This window comes from Dama dama, chromosome 5 (genome assembly GCF_033118175.1).
Source record: "Dama dama isolate Ldn47 chromosome 5, ASM3311817v1, whole genome shotgun sequence".
Taxonomy (NCBI): Eukaryota; Metazoa; Chordata; class Mammalia; order Artiodactyla; family Cervidae; genus Dama; species Dama dama.
This window is the reverse complement of record NC_083685.1, coordinates 125,103,812-125,120,281: the sequence shown is the minus strand read 5'-3', so window position 1 is coordinate 125,120,281 and position 16,470 is coordinate 125,103,812. Positions and strand designations below refer to the sequence as shown.

The 16,470-nt window shown below is 64.3% G+C and overlaps 2 protein-coding genes across 8 annotated transcripts in view; one reads left to right on the top strand and one right to left on the bottom strand.

Annotated features, from left to right (window-relative positions):
* TMEM94 (transmembrane protein 94) overlaps positions 1-979 on the top strand; it is a 35,259-nt gene extending 34,280 nt beyond the window's left edge. For all 4 annotated transcript variants that reach the window (XM_061144831.1, XM_061144832.1, XM_061144830.1 and 1 more), the window contains one exon: positions 154-979. In XM_061144831.1, the coding sequence (XP_061000814.1) occupies positions 154-226 (73 nt within the window). In that variant the 3' untranslated portion in view covers positions 227-979. The remainder of the gene's footprint in view (positions 1-153) is intronic.
* Positions 980-1,184: 205 nt separating this feature from the next.
* CASKIN2 (CASK interacting protein 2) lies at positions 1,185-15,396 on the bottom strand. 4 transcript variants are annotated; one of them, XM_061144834.1, is made up of 20 exons: positions 15,227-15,395; positions 13,550-14,106; positions 9,028-9,079; positions 8,378-8,475; positions 7,869-8,014; positions 7,671-7,766; positions 7,452-7,582; positions 7,157-7,265; positions 6,728-6,836; positions 6,412-6,506; positions 5,710-5,971; positions 5,460-5,581; positions 5,287-5,347; positions 5,082-5,173; positions 4,773-4,883; positions 4,593-4,694; positions 4,376-4,514; positions 2,789-4,237; positions 2,474-2,696; positions 1,185-2,092 (listed from the first exon to the last, which is right to left on the bottom strand). In XM_061144834.1, the coding sequence occupies exons 2-20, from the start codon at positions 13,641-13,643 to the stop codon at positions 2,002-2,004; spliced, it is 3,582 nt and encodes a 1,193-aa protein (XP_061000817.1). In that variant the 5' UTR covers positions 13,644-14,106; positions 15,227-15,395; the 3' UTR covers positions 1,185-2,001. The 4 variants fall into 4 exon arrangements, with proteins under 4 accessions (XP_061000817.1, XP_061000818.1, XP_061000819.1 ...); XM_061144835.1 differs by having other exon boundaries at positions 13,550-14,057; XM_061144836.1 differs by lacking the exons at positions 13,550-14,106; positions 15,227-15,395 and adding exons at positions 9,624-9,684; positions 9,773-9,850.
* Between the last annotated feature and the right edge of the window lie 1,074 nt (positions 15,397-16,470).

The following is a 16,470-nucleotide window of genomic DNA, read 5'->3' as shown; positions in this document are numbered from 1 at the left end:
GTCCCCTCTGGGCTCAGGCGTGCTCCCTAAGCCCGTCACCTCCTGGGCTCTTCCCCTGCCAGCCTTCCTGCTGCCCGTACCCCATCCTCTGCATCCTGTCTACCCTTGGTCTCGGTGTCCGCGCTAACCTAGTCTTCAATCTCCACCCACCAGGGTCCGCGTCCGCTATCAGAAGCGACAGAAGCTGCAGTTTGAAACTAAGCTGGGCATGAACTCTCCCTTCTGAGCCTCTGGCCGTGGCGGCCATAGTTGCCGTGGTCCCTGGGGCTGAAGCCACACCCGTTCTGCGTCTGGGGAGTTGATATCATGAATGTTTCAGGGTTTGCTCTTGTGCTGCGTGGCCCTGGAGGCCCAGCTCCCGGTGTCAGACCCGGCTGTGGTCCCCATCCCGGGGCTTCCCACGGAGACGCAGAGCTGCAGCCTCGGTCCAGAACCGTCTGGCTCTTCCTCGCCAGGGGGAGACCCCTGGGCTCTTGAATGTATGACCTCGTGTGCTTAGCAGAGGGGCCCTCAGCCCCCTCCACCTGTGGGCTGCCCCCCTCCAGGGCCCCCTGACTGAGTGCCGCCTGGTCTTTGGGCAGAGCCGTGGACCGTGGGGCCCCTGGTGGGAGGGCAGTCCTGGGACGTGCCAGCGGTCCTCCATGGCGCCGCTGGAGGCCGGGGTGGCGGGGCGCCCTCCCAGGGCCCCCCTCGTCCTGTCTTCCTGGGGCAGAGCCCACTCCTCCTCTGTGGGAGGCCTCACGCTAGGGCCTGAAGACAGAGCTGAGGCCCCTGCCTGGCCCGAGAACGTCCTCCCAGGCTGCCCTCGGGCAGGCCGTGGAGCCAGTCCCGGGGGCGCAGCCTGGGACCTCCTTGCAGCCTCAACCCCAGTTACCCTGTGAGAATGTTTTTACTGGTGTATATTTTTTACTGGAAATGAGCCTTTTGGGAATGAATACAGACTGGTTTGTATTAAAACTTATAAACTGCTGAAGCAAAACCTGTGGCTGGTCCTTGAGGCAGCCACGAAGGAGCCCACTCAAGGGTCACGCTAGTGAGGGAGCCCCTCCCCGAAGGTGAGTTGGGGGGGCCAAGTCTTCCATCCTCCCCCCACCGCACATCGGCGGGGACGCTCGGGTCTGGCTCAGGCGCGACCCCTGGGCTCAGAGGTTCATGGCGCACATCCAAACACACACAGCACGGTCTCGTGGAATGACACTTTTCATTGGTGTTAGTTGGGGGAAGAGGTTAAATGCTTACAGAGCCGGGGCCTTGGCCAGGCGGGTCAGACTTCCAGCCCCATGGCGGGCAGTGGGTGCTCTCACTGTGGTCCGAAGCCCCCCCCCCCCCCCACTGTGTCCTCACAGGCAGTTATAGATAGAATAAATTCCATTTAAAATATATGCATTTCTCTCTGCTTAAAAAATAACATTTACAGTTGGAAACATTTGGACTCTGGGGATCTGTTCGAGGGATCCGTTAATCCCACCGGCCCCACCAGCTTTGCCTCGCTGAGGGCAGGCAGAGCTGGGGCCCGAGGCGGGCTGGGTGCCGCTGATGGTGAGAGCAGGCCCCGGCCCTTGACACGTCCTGTGTGCACCTGCCGGCCAGACGCACCGCCGCCTCCAGACTCTCAGGGCGCCAGGACTGCACGGCGGGTGGCCAGGGGACCCTGGCACAGGCACTTGAGACACGGGTCGGGGGGGGGGGGGACAGAGAAGGCACCCCAGAAGCCCGGCCACCACTCTTCCTGGATAGGAAGCTCTTACCAGGGTCCCTGTCTGAGAAGCAGGGTCCTCCCGTTAGATCACACACTGCAGGGGTGGAAGGGGGCTTTGCTGAGACGTCAGGTTCTGAAAAGTCGTCTCTGCTCTGCATGGGGCTGCTGTAGGGACGGCCACGGGCTGGGGGCGGCAGGCGGGGCCCCGCTCAGGCGGCAGGGGTGTCCTCTGCGCGGGGGGAGGTGGCGGGCGCTGCGGGAGGCGGCGGTGGGGGCCGCAGAAGGCCGCCGGCAGGTCCGGCTCAGTCCAACATGGCATCCAGCTGGTCAGCCAGGGCGTCGAACATGATGCTGATGTCATCTAGGATGTGCTTGGCGGAGGCGCCAGGGGCGCTGCGGCAGGGAAGGGCCAGGTCAGACGAGCCGGCGGTCTGCACCCTGCTGGCCCTGGGCACGGGGCCTGGCTGGGGCGAGCACCAGGTATGCGTCTTGCCCCGTCTCACACAACTTCCTGAGGTCATAGGAGTCACCGACCCTTCCTCCCACAGAGGCGCTGGGGTTCACAGAAGTTACTGGTCCAAGCTCGCGTGCCTCTAAGTGCCACTTGCCTGCAGGCCAGATCTGGGTGACCCCTCCCCGTGGGGACCCCCAAGCCTGAGGATCTGCCTGCCTGCCATGACACCTTCCCCATCGTCCCAGACCCCGGGGGAAGGACTCGGGGGGTGGGGGAGCTCTCTTCAGTCTCCGTCTCCCCCATTCTCCCAGCACCCTCACCCCTCTCGCTCCTCTGCGCTAATGCTCTTCTCCGCGGCCCGCAGTGCAGCTGCCAGCGACGAGCTGGTCTGCTCCAGTCTCTGCTGGGCCCGGCCCGGGCCCGCGGCCCCCGCGCTCTCCGGCCTTGGAGGGGGCACCGGGCGGGGACCGAGCCGGGGAGCCAGCTTAGGGCCGGAAAATGCCAGCTGGGTGCAGGCCACCGACACAGGCTTGGGGGCTGTTCCTGCAGAGACAAAGAGGTTGTCCTGTGACTCAGCTGAGCCGGACACAGGCCCTGCCCACACCACCCTCTCCCCGCAGGCCCTGGCTTCATACCTGCTCCAGGCACCTTGATGAGGGCAGCGGGGGCAGCCGGGGGCTCCGTCTCCCCAGGCCGCCGACTATTTTCTGGGGCCAGCCCAGGGGGCTGGGCTGGGGGGCTGGTGGGCAGAGGGGCTGGAGCTCCGGGGGTGGGAAGGCTGCTCAGGTCAGGCCGGGGAGGGCTGGGAGAGGCCGTGGGGGACTCGTTGGGGGTCTGTGAGGGCTGGGGGGCAGGGGCATTGGGCGTGGCACCCGCCACTCCGAAGGCCAGGAGTGCCGTCTGCAGTGGCTCCCTCTCCCGGCACTTGGGCCTCCGTTTAACAGTGTCTGACTCTGTGAGGTTGAAGTCAAGGCCGGTGGGCACCGGCGTCTCCCGGGGTGGGGGTCCTGCCGGCTTGGGCCGCTGTTTGATAGTCAGGTTCCCCTCCTCCGCAAAGGGGAGCCCTTCCCCTGAGCTGCCCCGAGACGGGGGTGTCCCCTCAGGCCCCGGGTCCTCCTCCTCCGTGTCCGATGCGGCGCCGGCTAGGGCGGGCGGGCCAGGGGGCTCCGAGGGGCCAGTGGGTTCGCTCAGTGTTCGCCTCCGGGGCCCCGTGGCCCCTTCCTTGGGCCCCGGGCTTCCATCCGGTGGTGGGGGCTCCGGGGTGGAGCCAGAGACGGAGCTGAGGCGCTTGGGGGGCGGGGGCGGGGGGCCTTTGCGGCGAGCCCGGAGGGCAAAGGACTGGCTGCGGGGAGCCCCCCGCGTTGGGGTTGGGCTGGGGCTGGTCCGGGCGAGGGCACTGCGTCCTGGTCGCCGAGTGAGGGTGGCGTAGCTGCCCAGGGCACTATCCACTGGCCCTTCGGCCTCCCCATCGGCCTCCCCCTCGGCTGGGCCAGGGCGGCTCAGGCTGTGGGACCGGCGCTTGGGCCGCGGGGGGTCTGGAGGAGTGGCCGGGGAGCCGGCCAAGTAGGAGAAGGCCCGGGGAGTGCCTGGAGGCGGCCCAGGGACCGGGCTGGAGGGTGAGGCCTGGGGGTACATGAAGACGTAAGGCGGGGGCCCTTGGCTAGGAAGTGGGGAACAGAGTTTAGGGGGCCGCTCTGTGCCCTCTGGAAGATTCCTCTCCTGTGGGGCGTTGAGGTCCCCGCCACCCGGCTGAGGGGCAGGCTGTTCCTGCGAGTGACCGGACCCCCGTGAGCGGGCCCCAATGCTCTCTTGGCTGGGGGAGCGGGCAGGGGGCAGGGGGAGTGGCTCGGGGCCACCCCCTGCCATGGCCGCCTGGAGCTCGGGGCTCAGCTCACTACCCTGGAAGGTGAGGAGGCGTGGGCTGGCTGCAGGGGGCCCGTCCCCGTTCTCCAGCCCCTCGATGGCCATCAGTTCCGGGCCCCTGGCCAGCCGGCGGCCGCCTTCCCCTGGGGACTCCCCCTGAAGTAGGCCCCGCCGGAGCTCAGCCAGTCGCTTCACCCCCAGCATGAGCTTCTTCTGATGACCTGAGAGCGGGCGGATAGAGGCGGCAGGGTGAGCTGGGGCTGGAGAGGGTGCCCCTCATCCCTCCTGGACCCCGAAATATCTTGGGGACCCTCGGAGGCACGCGGGGGCCCAGCCAGGAGGCCCAGGGCGGTCCTCACCGAGCTTGTTGACGCCGATCTCCTGCAGCTCCTCCCAGGTGAGGTCAGCCACCAGCCCCATGGAGTCGTAGCCGCTGCTCACCAGCTGCTTGTGGTACTGCGGCAGCCCCAGGGCACACAGCCACTCCAGCAGGTCCGCCTGCAAGAGCCGCACCGTCGGCCCCCGTGCCGCGAAGCCTCAGCCGGCGGTGGGAGCCCGTGTCCGCCGCCTACTCACCGGGATGTAGTTGGGCAACCACTCGGCGATGCTCAGCTGGGCGATCTCCGAGGCGATCTTCTTCCTGTGCCCAGGCTTGGTCACCCCAATGGCCGTCAGGTCCTGCCACACAGAGTCGTGCCATCAGGCCCCCTCCCCTGGCCACGGGTTCCTGCCCCGCCCTCCCGCTGTGGCACAGACCTCGGGCGTCATGCGGCTGATGGTTGGCACGTCGTAGCCGGCCTGCAGAAAGTGGGCAGTGTAGGCCTCCAGCTGGAACTCGCTCAGCCAGTTATGAATGGCCTGAGCATCCTGCAAGTTGGGGGGAGGGGGCGCCGTTAATGGCGCTGGGCCTGCTGGGGGAGGGGGCTGAGTGCCATGGCCACAGCCCAGCCATCGATCCCAGCCCCGCCCCCAGGGGCCTGGTCCGAACAGGAACTCAAGTCCACACTGAGGCCCATCCCGCCCCCTCCTCTGGGCCCATAGCCACCTCCCCGGTGGAGGTCACACCTTCCCCTCCAGCAGCTGCTCAGGCCTCACGTCCTGGGTGAAGTGCTGCTCCCCCGAGCGATAGTTGGCCAGAGGGCGGTGGTTCGGGTTGTCTTTGAGGACGGAGAGAAATGCATTCAGGGTGGCAGGATGAAGGGATGCCAGGTCCTCAGCCGCCCCACCTGCATCTCTCCTGGCCCACCCAGGTCCCCGTCTCCCTCCCTACCTGTCGGGGACGGGGGCTGTAGTCCTGGAGGCACCTGGTCCTCTCCGGCAGAGGGCAGCGGCTGGAGACGGGAAGGAGCTGTCTCTTGTTTGGGGAACTGGCAGTGGGAGGCGGGGGAAGGGGAGGAGAAGGGGTCCAGCCCTGGTCCCAAGCGCCCCCCACCCCCCACCCACCTGGGCGTTCTCGATAAGGAGGCCGGTGCTGTGGCCGTTGGTGCCCTCGGAGCTCTGCCCGCTGCCGGCACTGCGGATGCTGCCCACGCTGCCCTCGCTGCCCACGCTGTTCCTGTCACCTGCTGCGGGGGCAGGAGCCAAGCGGTCAGAACCCCGGTGGGCCCCGCCCACAGCTGGCTGGCAGCTGGCCAGAGCCAGATGCTCACCCCGGTGCCCAGGATTGCCCTACCCACTCCCGGGGAGGACGTACCTGGGCTGTCTGGGCTGAGGCCCACCCGGGGCAGCTGGCCATAGGTGAGGGGGTGCAGGGGCTCCTCGGCAGGGGGCTGTGGCGTCCTGGAGAAGCCTGGGCGCAGGGGGGTGGGCACAGAGGGGAGGCGGGGTGCCAGGACACCCACCCGCTTGCTGACCACCTCGACGATGCCCGGGGGAAAGTAGCCCACGCGGTCGGTGCCCCTCTGGCTCTCGTGGATGTGGCCCTTCCAGCGGCCGTCCGGATGCTGCTCAAGCACCTGTGGCAGAAGGGCAGGGGGATGGTCACTTCTTGTGCCAGGTAGCCAGCCCCACAGCCGCGGCCCAGCTCCTCCCGTCCCCCCAGCAAGCTCCCTATGATGCTCAAGTGGGCTTACAGTCCTGCCCCTGCCAGGATCCAACCCAACCCCTGGGTTGCCTCCAGGGCAAAAAAAGAGTCTGGAGTGAGCCCCCGTTCAGACCCCAGCTCCACTGCAGGCTAGCTTGTGACTCTGGACAAATCACTTTAATTCTCTAAGCCTCAATCCTATCAGCTCTAAAAAAGGAAGTGGTAGGAATGCCTACTTTACTTAGATGGGGAAGAATTCAATGAGATCGTGCAAATAAAGACCTTAACACAGAGCCTGATCCATAGCAGGTGCCCAAGTAAGTGACGGCAACCAATTGTGTTCTCAAAGGAATGCCTGCATTGGGTCCTCACCGTGATGACGTCCCCTGCCCGGACGTTGAGAGCAGTGGGGTCGTGGAGGTTCCAGAAATCCTTGAGCGCCCGGACCTTCAGGATCCCTGAGGCCTCTGAGACCAGGAGGAGGAGGACAGGTGTCATCTGAGGGTTCCCAGAGCATCTTCCCACCCCTCCAGTCCCCTTCATGACCCTCCCCCAGGTCCCTGCCCCCTCATCCCCACAGCATCCCTCCGGCCAGTCCCAGGAATGTGACATCCGCTCCTCCACTCCCGGGGACCCTCTGGAGTGGCTCTGAACGCCCTGGGCTGGGTCTTCTCCCCACCACACTCACCCCGCAGTAGCTGCTTAATCTCCCGGCTGGCCTGGGAGGTGGTGAATTGATTCACGATGTCCAGCGCCGTCTGGTTATACGTGTTCCGAATGTTCACGTCCACCCCGCCCTGGGTGCACAGAGTGGGGCGAGCCTGTGCTGAGCAGCGGGTTGGCCGCTTCTCCCAATTCCCACAGCTACCCAGGAAGTAGCTACTGTTTTCATATTTTACACGAGGAAATGGAAGCTCAGATTTGTTCTGGGACGAGCTCAAGGTCACTCAGCCAGTGAAAGGCGGAACTGGGGCTCGAACCAGGTCTGTCTGCTTTCCAGCCACTTGGGCCCCACCAGTGCAAGACACCCCTTCTCTGGCCTCCCCAGCCAGTCTTGGATCTGGCACCTGGCGGGGATCTGTACACACCTGCGGAGTGACCAGGGGTCCACACTCACCTCCAGGAGCAGCCGCACCACCTCGGTCTTGCCGTATAGCGCGGCCTCGTGGAGCGCTGTGCCTGTTTTGGTTTGGCGGTTGATCTCAATCCCAGCTCTCAGGAGCTGCCTGCAGATGGGAGGGTGAGTGATTGGCGTGGGGGGCGGCGGGTACGGAAGGAGAGGAAGCTGATCGCTGGGGGCTGGGAGAGCAATCCAGAGCAAGGGTGAAGAGGGCAGCGGGGCAGGGCACTGAGGGGACGTTATCAGTCCCACGGGAAGAGGAGGAGGAAGCCGGGGGGGCCCCGGTGGGTACCTGATGACCTCTCTGTGGCCATTCTTGGCAGCCAAGTGCAGAGGCGTGGTGTAGTTGGGGTCGCACGGGTCCTTGGCCTCCCCCTCTAGCAGCGCCACACATAAGTGGCTATTCAGCAACAGCTGGGCCACCTGCGGCAACCGGCACTTGGGTAGGACCTCCTCTCCGGAGACCCCATGCACGCTCAGAACCCACCACCCCAAGGGCAGCAGGCCTCACCTTGAGCCGTCCAAACTCACAGGCCAAGTCCAAGGGCGTCTTCTTGGCCTTGTTGACCAGGCACGGGTTGGACTGATGCTGGAGGAGCATTTCTGACTGGGGTTGGGGGAGCCAGGTGAGGGGTCTGGCCTGGCCGGGCCCCCTGTGCCAGCCCCTGCCCCCAGCCCCAGCGCCCTGTAGGCTGGCAGGCTCGCGTACCACTTCATAGTGTCCGTACTGGGCAGCCAGGTGCAGTGGGATCTGCCCGTCCAGCGAGGCGGCGTTCACGGCCGCAGAGGCACGCAGCAGCAGCCTCACGGGCTCCAGGCGGCCCTGCCAGGCCGCGTAGTGCAGTGGGCGCATGCCTGCAGGAGGGGACAGGTTTCTGAGGGAGGTCCTGGGATGGCCTGGGATCGGGGGAGGGAACTGAGCCCAGGCTGGAGGGGAGACAGACCCAGAGGAAGCTGGGTGTGGTCAGGGAGAGGCCCGGCTGAAGCCAGAAGCCCACCGTGCTCAGCACAGAGGATCTGGTGGCCTTGTGACCTCAACTTCCCCAGCTGGATAATGGGATGTCAGTACCACCCACAACCCCAGGAGGCTGTGAAGACTGACGAGGTCCAGCATCTGCAAGCTCCCAGAAGCTGCGCCCACGTCCCTTGGCCCTGCCGTGTTGTGGCAGGAGCACATTGACCCCAGGGTCTGGGGTGGGGGGTACCCTGGGCTCTCACCATTGCTGTCCTTGATATCCACGGTGGCCTGAGCCTCCAGCAGCAGGGCGATGAGCTCCAGGCTGCCCCCCAGGGCAGCATGGTGGAGAGCTGAAAAGCTGGCGTGGTGGGACACGGGTCAGAGGTGTCAGGGAGCAGTCCCCATCCCCGAAATCCTGGTCTTCCAGGGCAGACTCATCCTGGGGGCTGGCGTGGCTGAGTTACTTGCCCACTGTGGCCGTCCCCCCCAGGTGCCCCCCCGCCCCCGACACACACACACCCTGCCAGCCGTGCCGTGGGAGCGCAGAGCTGCTGGGCTGCGGCATGAAAGGGCTCAGTGTCTGGGCTGAGAGGCCTGTTTGTCTGGCCTCCCCCCCAGCGGGCCCAGGGGAGGGGGCCATGGGAGCAGGAGCCCCAGGGCTCCTACCCTCCAGGGAGAAAAGGGGGCCCAGCAGGAATGGGACCCAAGAAGGCCTCTCAGAGGCCCCCTCCCCGCACTCAGAGGCAGCCCCACGGGCAGGCGCGCGGGCAGACAGGGGCCAGAACGCTCAGCGAACACGCTTCCAGGGCCGGGTTTGAGAGGGAAAGGGACTCCAGGCCCCCGATTCTTCCCCGCCCCTCCCCCACCACACGGTTTTCAAGAGGGATTGGGGCGGGGGGTTCTCACTCACCCATCAGCATCCTGGTAGTTGACATTGAGCCTCTTCGTGGAGCCCAGGAGCTCTGGGGGTCAGAGCGGAGGTGTCAGGGTGCCCACACCCACCCCTGACCCAGGGTCCCTCCTGCCCACCACTCGGCCCCTGCTGACCTCTCGGAGTGCAGAAAAGCACCTGTCCCATGGTCCGCCAAGCTGTCTGGTCCCTGTGGGCCCCCTACCCCAGCCCATCAGCTGGAGGGCGCTGATTGCAAGCAGCTGCCGCAGCAGTGGCCTGGCTTCCCCGGGTCCCCAGCCCCACTTGTTTATAGTCAAAGGGGGTGGAAATGGGGGGCCCCCCCCGGCCTGCTGTGCCCTCAAAGGACAGGCCCACGAGCGCATGGTTAGCATTCCTGCCTGAATGGGCTGAGGAGCAAGTCTCATTGTTCCATGGGCCGAGGGGGCTGAGAGAGAAGAGAGAGGGACCAGAAGCTTGAAGTGAGAGGGCGGATGCCAGGGCTGGACCCAAGGGCCACATGCCCGGCCCGGGGGGCATCCCTGAGTGGAGCTAGAGGGGAAGGCAGTGTCACGCAGACCTACACCATGTCCCAGCAGGCTCTGCCAGGCACTCACTGTGTGATCTGCGGAAAGTCACTTAACCTCTCAGGTTCAGGGTCCTCATCTGTAAAACGGGCTGATCACAGAAGCCACGCATGAGGGCTGTGAGTACAACGCCTGACCCTCGTGAAAGACGGGAGCTATCAGTATTTAGCGCTCCTTACACATTAGCCCGTACTCCTGAGATGTGGTGTCTCCAGTGAAAGCTGGTACAGTCCTCCCCCCCGGCCCCTGTCAGGCGAGGAACTGCAGACTCTGAACCCACAGGCTCCTAGCAGACAGCTCCCTGCCCCAGGGCAGGGGCTGGCAAGAGGACCAAGGGGCAGGGCTAGGACACTGGATCAGTCCCCTCTCGGGGACAGGGTTTGTGCAGGTGTGCTCCACGTGTGAACCAGGGCGCGGGAGGCGGGGGGCGGCGGTCCTCGGGAAGAGGAGAGTGCTGTCACAGGCGGCCCCTGCCTCCCGCTGGAACCCACCCCTGCTGGGAAGGAGGAGGAGGAGGCCCGGCTCAACCCAGCTGGGCACGGTGCCAAGCGTGCTGGTCCAGGCCTGCCCCCCAGGCCCCAGTGGGCCCCTGAACACCCCAGCAAGACAGGGCCTCATTCCAATAGGGAGGGACCAAGCCTGCAGCAGGAGGCACACAGGACAAGAGGGGGAGACAGCTACGTTTAGGGCCGAGCAGAACGACGCGGCACCGAAAAGGTAAGAGCTGAGGAGTGATGAAGCCGCGAGGGAGTGGAGGCCGCTCCCAGCCATCCTGCAGCCCCCTTGGAAAGTCCTCGTCACACAGAACCGCTCAGCGCAGTGGACAGAACAGAGGCCCGAGGAGCAGGAAGCACGTGGTTCAGATTCTTCTCTCTCTGCTCATCTGTGTGACCTTGGCCAGCCCTGGGACCTCTCTGAGCCTCGGTGAGGACAAGGAGGTCAATACGGGGAAGTCTCTCCACCTGCCGCCCGCCTGGACGGTCTGGGGTGGCCGAGAGGCAGCCCCTCCGGGGAGTGGCAGGATAACGTGACAGGAACAAGGGCAGGGCCAGCCTGGGTGGCTCTATGTGGTTTTTTTTCCAGAACAATGGCCGGAAAGGCGGTGGGGGAGAGCCTCCGAGTGACTGGGCTGGGGACCTTGGCGGGGAGGGCGGAGGGTCCTAGGTTCCTGGCAGTGGCTCCAGGCACTTCCCCTGCACCACCACCTTCTTCCCAGGCCCCGGCTCTGGGGGTGGAAGGGTCGCGCTCCTGATTTAGGCTCGGGTGGAGGATGTGAGCTCAGCGGGCCACCCCCGGCCCGCTCCATTTCCTCTGGTTGGAGAAGGGGACAGCTCAGAGCAGGGAGGAGGGAGGAAGGGCAGAGGCTAGGCCCGGGCATCAGTTGCCCTCTCCTCCCAGGCACCTGCGCCCTGAGGACCCAGACAGGCGGGGAGGGCCGGCCCCCCAGTGACCTGGTACCCAGTGGAAGAGGCTCAGGGCGCACCCCTCTTTGGACAGCCAGGAAGCTCGAGCCACCGCCCAGAGGGGAAAGAGGGAACCCTTGATGCCTCCCTTCCGGCAGTTCCCTTCACCCTATTGGGTATGGAGCAGGAGTCTGCAGCCCCTCCCTCCTGAGAACTGCTTCAGAATCACCCGAAGAATGTTCTGATTCTGCAAAGTCCTCGGCTCTCCGTGATGATTCTGTAATTCTGAGGGAGACCAGGGAGTCGTCACTTTCAGAACAATCCCTGGGTGATTCTGACGGGCAGTCGAGTGCGGTAGCACAGGGAGGAGGGCTTGGGCTTGTGGGGTGATCTGCCACACCACGGCTGTGTGACCTTGGGCAAATCGCTAACCCTCTCTGAGTGTCAGTTTCCTTATCTGTAAAGTGGATACAGAAGTGCCCGTCTCACAGGGAATAGAGGCAACTACAACGTGGCCCTATGGACAGTAGTCGCCAGGCTCCTCTGTCTGTGGGATTCTCCAGGCAAGAATACTGGAGTGGGTTGCCATTTGCTTCTCCAGGGGATCTTCTAGACCCAGCCATCAAACCCAGGTCTCCTGCCTTACAGGCAGATGCTTTACTAACTGAGCCACCAGGGAAAAGCTCTAGGGTCTGCAAAGGTCACTTTGGGATCTCCTTTTTGTCACCAGCTTTCCCAGCCTCTCAGAGGACTGGGAGGGGAGACAAGGAGTCCCAGGACCCTATGACTCTACACCTGTGCAAATGCCTTGGGGGTGGGGGGATGGTCATCTTCCCCCACAGACATTCCCCCCTGAGCACCGGGGACCTTCCCAGAGCCTAGGACCCCAGCTGCAAAGTTCCCGCCACCAGCCTCCAGCCACTTGGCTCCCTGAGGGCCTCACTTTGAGGCCGCAGGGCTACGAGGCCAAGGCCCCACTGGGCAGATTGCCAAAAACAACACTGAGGTGCAGGGAGGAGGGGAGCGGCTCCCACTCTTGGGCCTCCAGGGCCCTCCTTGGCACCTTCCCCTTACCAGGCTCACCCTGCATCCACTTCCCCAGGGCACAGAGAGCACCCTCTCCAACTCCATCTCCCAACGACCTGGGTGTCCTGCCCTGGTGTGGAAGTGCAGGGGGCACTCACACATGTGCACAACTCCCAGGCCCTTAAAACCCTTCCTTCAGGCACCCACACTCCCAGGTGTGGGTGGGGATAATTAGACATCTTCGGGTAGCCCGGGGGACTCCTTCCTGTGCAAGGGCCAAGCTGCGTTTTGGGGCTAGAGCCCCAGCACTTGAGAAGGATCCTCCCTCCCCTCCTGTCCCTGCTGGTCGAGGAACTCAGAGGACAAGTCCAGTGTCCTCCTGGGACAGTCCAGGGAGCTTGCCCTGAAGCCCAGAGGTCTATTCTTCTTGGGGGGTCTCACTGCAGAGGTACTCAGGAGCTGGAAGTCAGGTGCGGCCACCTATGCACGGAGCCCCCATAGCCCTATCGACTAGAGACCCTAGGCTGTGGAGAGGCCTCTCTCTCTCAGGAAATTAACTTTGGACACACACCCTCCAGTAAACTTCAGTAACCGGTTAGATAATGTGAACTTTGTTTTAAGCAGAAAGTGAAAGTTGCTCAGTCCTATCGGACTCTTTGCAACCCTATGGACTATACGGTCCATGGAATTCTCCAGGCCAGAATACTGGAGTGGGAGCCTTTCCCTTCTCCAGGGGATCTTCCCAACCCAGGGATCGAACCAGGTCTCCCGCATTGCAGGTGGATTCTTTACCAGCTGAGCCACCAGGGAAGCCCAAGAATACTGGAATGGGTAGCTTATCCCTTCTCCAGGAGATCTTCCCGACCCAGGAATCGAACCAGGGTCTCCTGCATTGCAGGCAGATTCTTTACCAGCTGAGCGACCAGGGAAACCCCTGTTTTAAGCAGAATTCCCTTTTTAAAAAGCTATCTTACACTCAGAGGAGCCCACGATAAATGTGTCCCACTGCTGTGATTAAATAATAAAAAAGCTATCTTACAAATGTTGTCATCAAATTGATAAAAACACAGAGATGCTCTGGTTGGACTAGAGGGGTCAGAGGTGGAGCGCTACCTATTCAGTCTTTCCCAACCCACTGCCAGAAACCCCATGGCTCCAAAGAACACACTGGAAAAACCACCTGCTGAAGGCAACTCCACAAGGGCAGGAACTTGGGTCAGTTTTGTTCACTGCTTGCGCTCAGAGCATAGAACAGAGCCTGGCACACAGTAGACACTCCCCCAAAATTAGAATGAATGTACTTCGCTCCTTTCACTCTACAGGTGAGGAAACTGAGGCCCAGAGAGGTTAAGAGATTTGCCTAAGCATACACAGCAAGGGGGACCCAACTTCCTCTCTGACGTTCCCACACTGAGGCACTCCTACCCTAAGTCCCCAGATCAGAGTGACCACTTCCCCAGGCCTCTCTCTACAGCCTGGCACTCAGAGGAGGGTCTCAGGTAGACAGTCACCTCACCAAGTACTCACTTGTCTTTGTGGCCTTGACCTTAGCCACCAGTTTCTGCACACCAGTCACATCTCCATTTTTGACAGCGAGGATCAGGTCCTGTTCTCGACCCATCCTTCCCGGTCCCTGGGCTGGACTCTGGGCTCAGGGGTCCAGGGCAGAGGCAGGGAAACTGGTCTAAGCTGAGGTGTCAGGGTGCCATCCCTTGGCCCTTTGGAGGGCCAGGTGTCCGGTGGGGGGGAGTGTGTATGGAGTCCCAGGCAGTGGGCTTCTTGGCAGGCGTTGACGGGTACTCCTTCAAGGTGTTTCGTGAGCTGCCGCCACAAGCAGGAAAGCTGATCTCTGAAGGGGTGGAGGCTGTGTGGAAATCTGGACGGATATCAGCTTGCAGCTTCCGACAGCCCAGGGATGGGCCGGGACTGGGGGCGCCAATCCTCCCGACGTGGCTCAGGAGCACCGGTGCCCACCCAGAGAGAAGCCAGCATTCCCTCGCGCTTTGGGCAGCAGGGGCGGCCAGGTCTCGGGGGTCTGGAAAAGGTGTGATCCACTGAGGGTCTGCTGAAGGCTGAGTCGGAGTCTGTAAGGGTCCCAGAAGCAGGGCTCAGAGAAAGAACAGGACAGGGCTTCCAGGGAGCCCCCAAGTTATCCTGGCTGCCCTTCTGAGTCCAGGGAGGGGCTGAGCCACTGTAAGCAGGAGGGAGCCGCCATGCATGAGAGGAGTGTTGGGAGGGGGGAGGGGGTGTTCTGGGAGGGGGAGGCTGAGTCACCGAGGCCCCAGGGCACCTGGCAGCACCTCAGCCCGGGCAGGAGGGGCCCTGGCAGCACGACACACGGGGGCAGGTCAGGCCAGCAGCCTGTTCTCCACAGCCTGAGGCTCTGACACCCACAGACAAGCGGTGGGCCAGAAGGTGGGGCCTGGGAGGGTCAGGCACCGGCGGCCTGGCAGGGGTCACCCCTCCCCAGCTCGGCTCTGCCCTGATCTCCGGAAGCCCTAGCCCAAGGGCTCTTTATGAATTCAGAAGGTGGAGTGGGGAGCTATGGCCCCCCATCTCTGGCGGAGGGTCTGCCTGCAGGACAGTGAGGCTTTACAGCACCTGTTGCTGACCCATCCTCACCCCCAGTGCGGGATGGAGAAGCAGCCGGGCAGAGAATAGAGATGAGAGCTGGGGTACTTCTGCTAAATGGGGCTGTCCGCCCTCCCAAGCCTGAATCTGAGTCCCAAAGCCCCGACTTCACTTTAGAAAAGCTTACGTCAGTTTCTCAGTGGCCGAGAATTTGTTGCCCGAGTCCCGTGGCATGAGACCCGCGGCAGGCCTGGGGCCCTAGCTGGGGTCCTCTTACTCCCCAGAAGTCCCAAGCCCAAACCAGATGGCACTCCAGCTCAAAGCCCGCGGCCCGACATGGGGGAGGGCGCCCCTGGCAGTGCATGGGGTCGGGCTGGCTCCCCCGCCCCCCGGAATGCCAGTCCAGCGCCGCGCAACCCCCCAACCCAGCCCAGCCCAGGCCGACCGGGGAACAAAGCGGCGAGAAAGACCGGGAGGGCCAAGCGCCCGGAGGGATTGATGCGGGGAGACGGTGTACTGGCGCGAGGAGGACGGAAAGACCCGACGGATGAACGCCCGCGGATCCCGCAAGAAAAGTTACTTTGTGCCCGCCCTCAGGGGTGCTGACCCCCAGATCAGGCCCCACAGTCTCACCTTTCCCAGCCGCCCCGCCGGGGGTCCGGCCGGTCCTGCTCGGTCCCTGGCCCCCTGGACGGTGGCTCCCACTGCCCCCCCTTCACCCCTTTTCTCCTCCTTTTCCAAGGCCGGCTCGGCGCCTCCCGCAGGAAATCCCGCCCCTCCCCCCTCCCTCCCGCCGGATCGGGAGCGGAGGGACCGTCCGGGCCGCGCAGCCAGGCTGTCAGTCAGAGCTTGCGGCCCCGCCCCGATCCACGCGGGGCCCCGCCCCGATCCACGAGGGGCCCCGCCCCACCTCCCTGGGCCCGAGCGTCCGCGCATGCGCCCAGGTGAAGCGGTGGGGGCGGGGAGGGGGCGGGGAGGGAGGCGGGGACTAGAGAGCGATCCTCGGCATCCTGACTGGAGCCCGGGCGCGACCTGGGGCTCTGGAGTTCAGACGGACAGGAGAGACACCCTGTGTGTGACGGGGTGCGAGAGAGGACGCGATGTGACGGGAGCCGGGAACCGAGAGTCAGGAATCCCACTTGGGGAGCCCCCCCACTTTCTTCTTCCTCGCCCCTCGTCCTTCCCGGGACTCTCGCAGCGACCGCCGCCTGCGACCCGAAGTCACAGGCCGACGGCCCCTGGTCGGGGCGATGGTGCCACCTAGCGGGCCGTGTGGGGACGGCCCGAGGCGGCGGCGGCGGAGACCCCAGGCTCCGGGAGGCGCTAACGACCGGCTGGGGTGGCGCTTCAGCACCGCCGTGGGTCGGACAGCGCCTGCCGCCGCCCCCCCAAGCCCTGGAAGCCCGGCTTCCGAGCCCCCAGGCAGGGACCCAGCGGAAGGACCTGAAAGAACTGCGGGCCCCCCTAGCCTGCACCTGGCGGCCCGTGGTGGCCCTCAGTGTGCGAAGCTGAATTGGGGAACCCAGCGTTCTCCCTTCTCTAACCCCCTCCCCTCTTCCTCCCGGTCCAGCCTGGGTGATGCGGACTAAGCAGTCCGGGGTTGCGGAGGGGAGGGTCACGCTTATAACTCTTCATACGACGCTTTCAAACGCCAGCCTCCTCGAGAACTACTAGAGAGGAGCCCCAGAGGCGGGCGGGGGATAGGAGAGGGGGAGCTCCTACAAATCCAGAAACTAGCAAGTTCTCCGCCCCCTAGTAATCGCGACTCAGATTTGTCGGCGGGCGCTAGGACCCAGGACACCCAGGAAGGTGGGAAGCAGGTGGGTGGACCGGAGCCCCGGGGAGCGGCTGTGGGAACCGCGCGCGCTAGGGCCGCG

Coding starts and splice junctions, on each gene's coding strand:
- CASKIN2 (XM_061144834.1), bottom strand. CDS start 13,643: ATGGGTCGAGAACAGGACCTGATCCTCGCTGTCAAAAATGGAGATGTG. Junction 6,837..7,156: donor TGGTGCGGCTGCTCCTGGAG/GTGAGTGTGGAC, acceptor CTGTGCACCCAG/GGCGGGGTGGACGTGAACAT. Junction 5,174..5,286: donor ACAGCCCCCGTCCCCGACAG/GTAGGGAGGGAG, acceptor CCGTCCTCAAAG/ACAACCCGAACCACCGCCCT.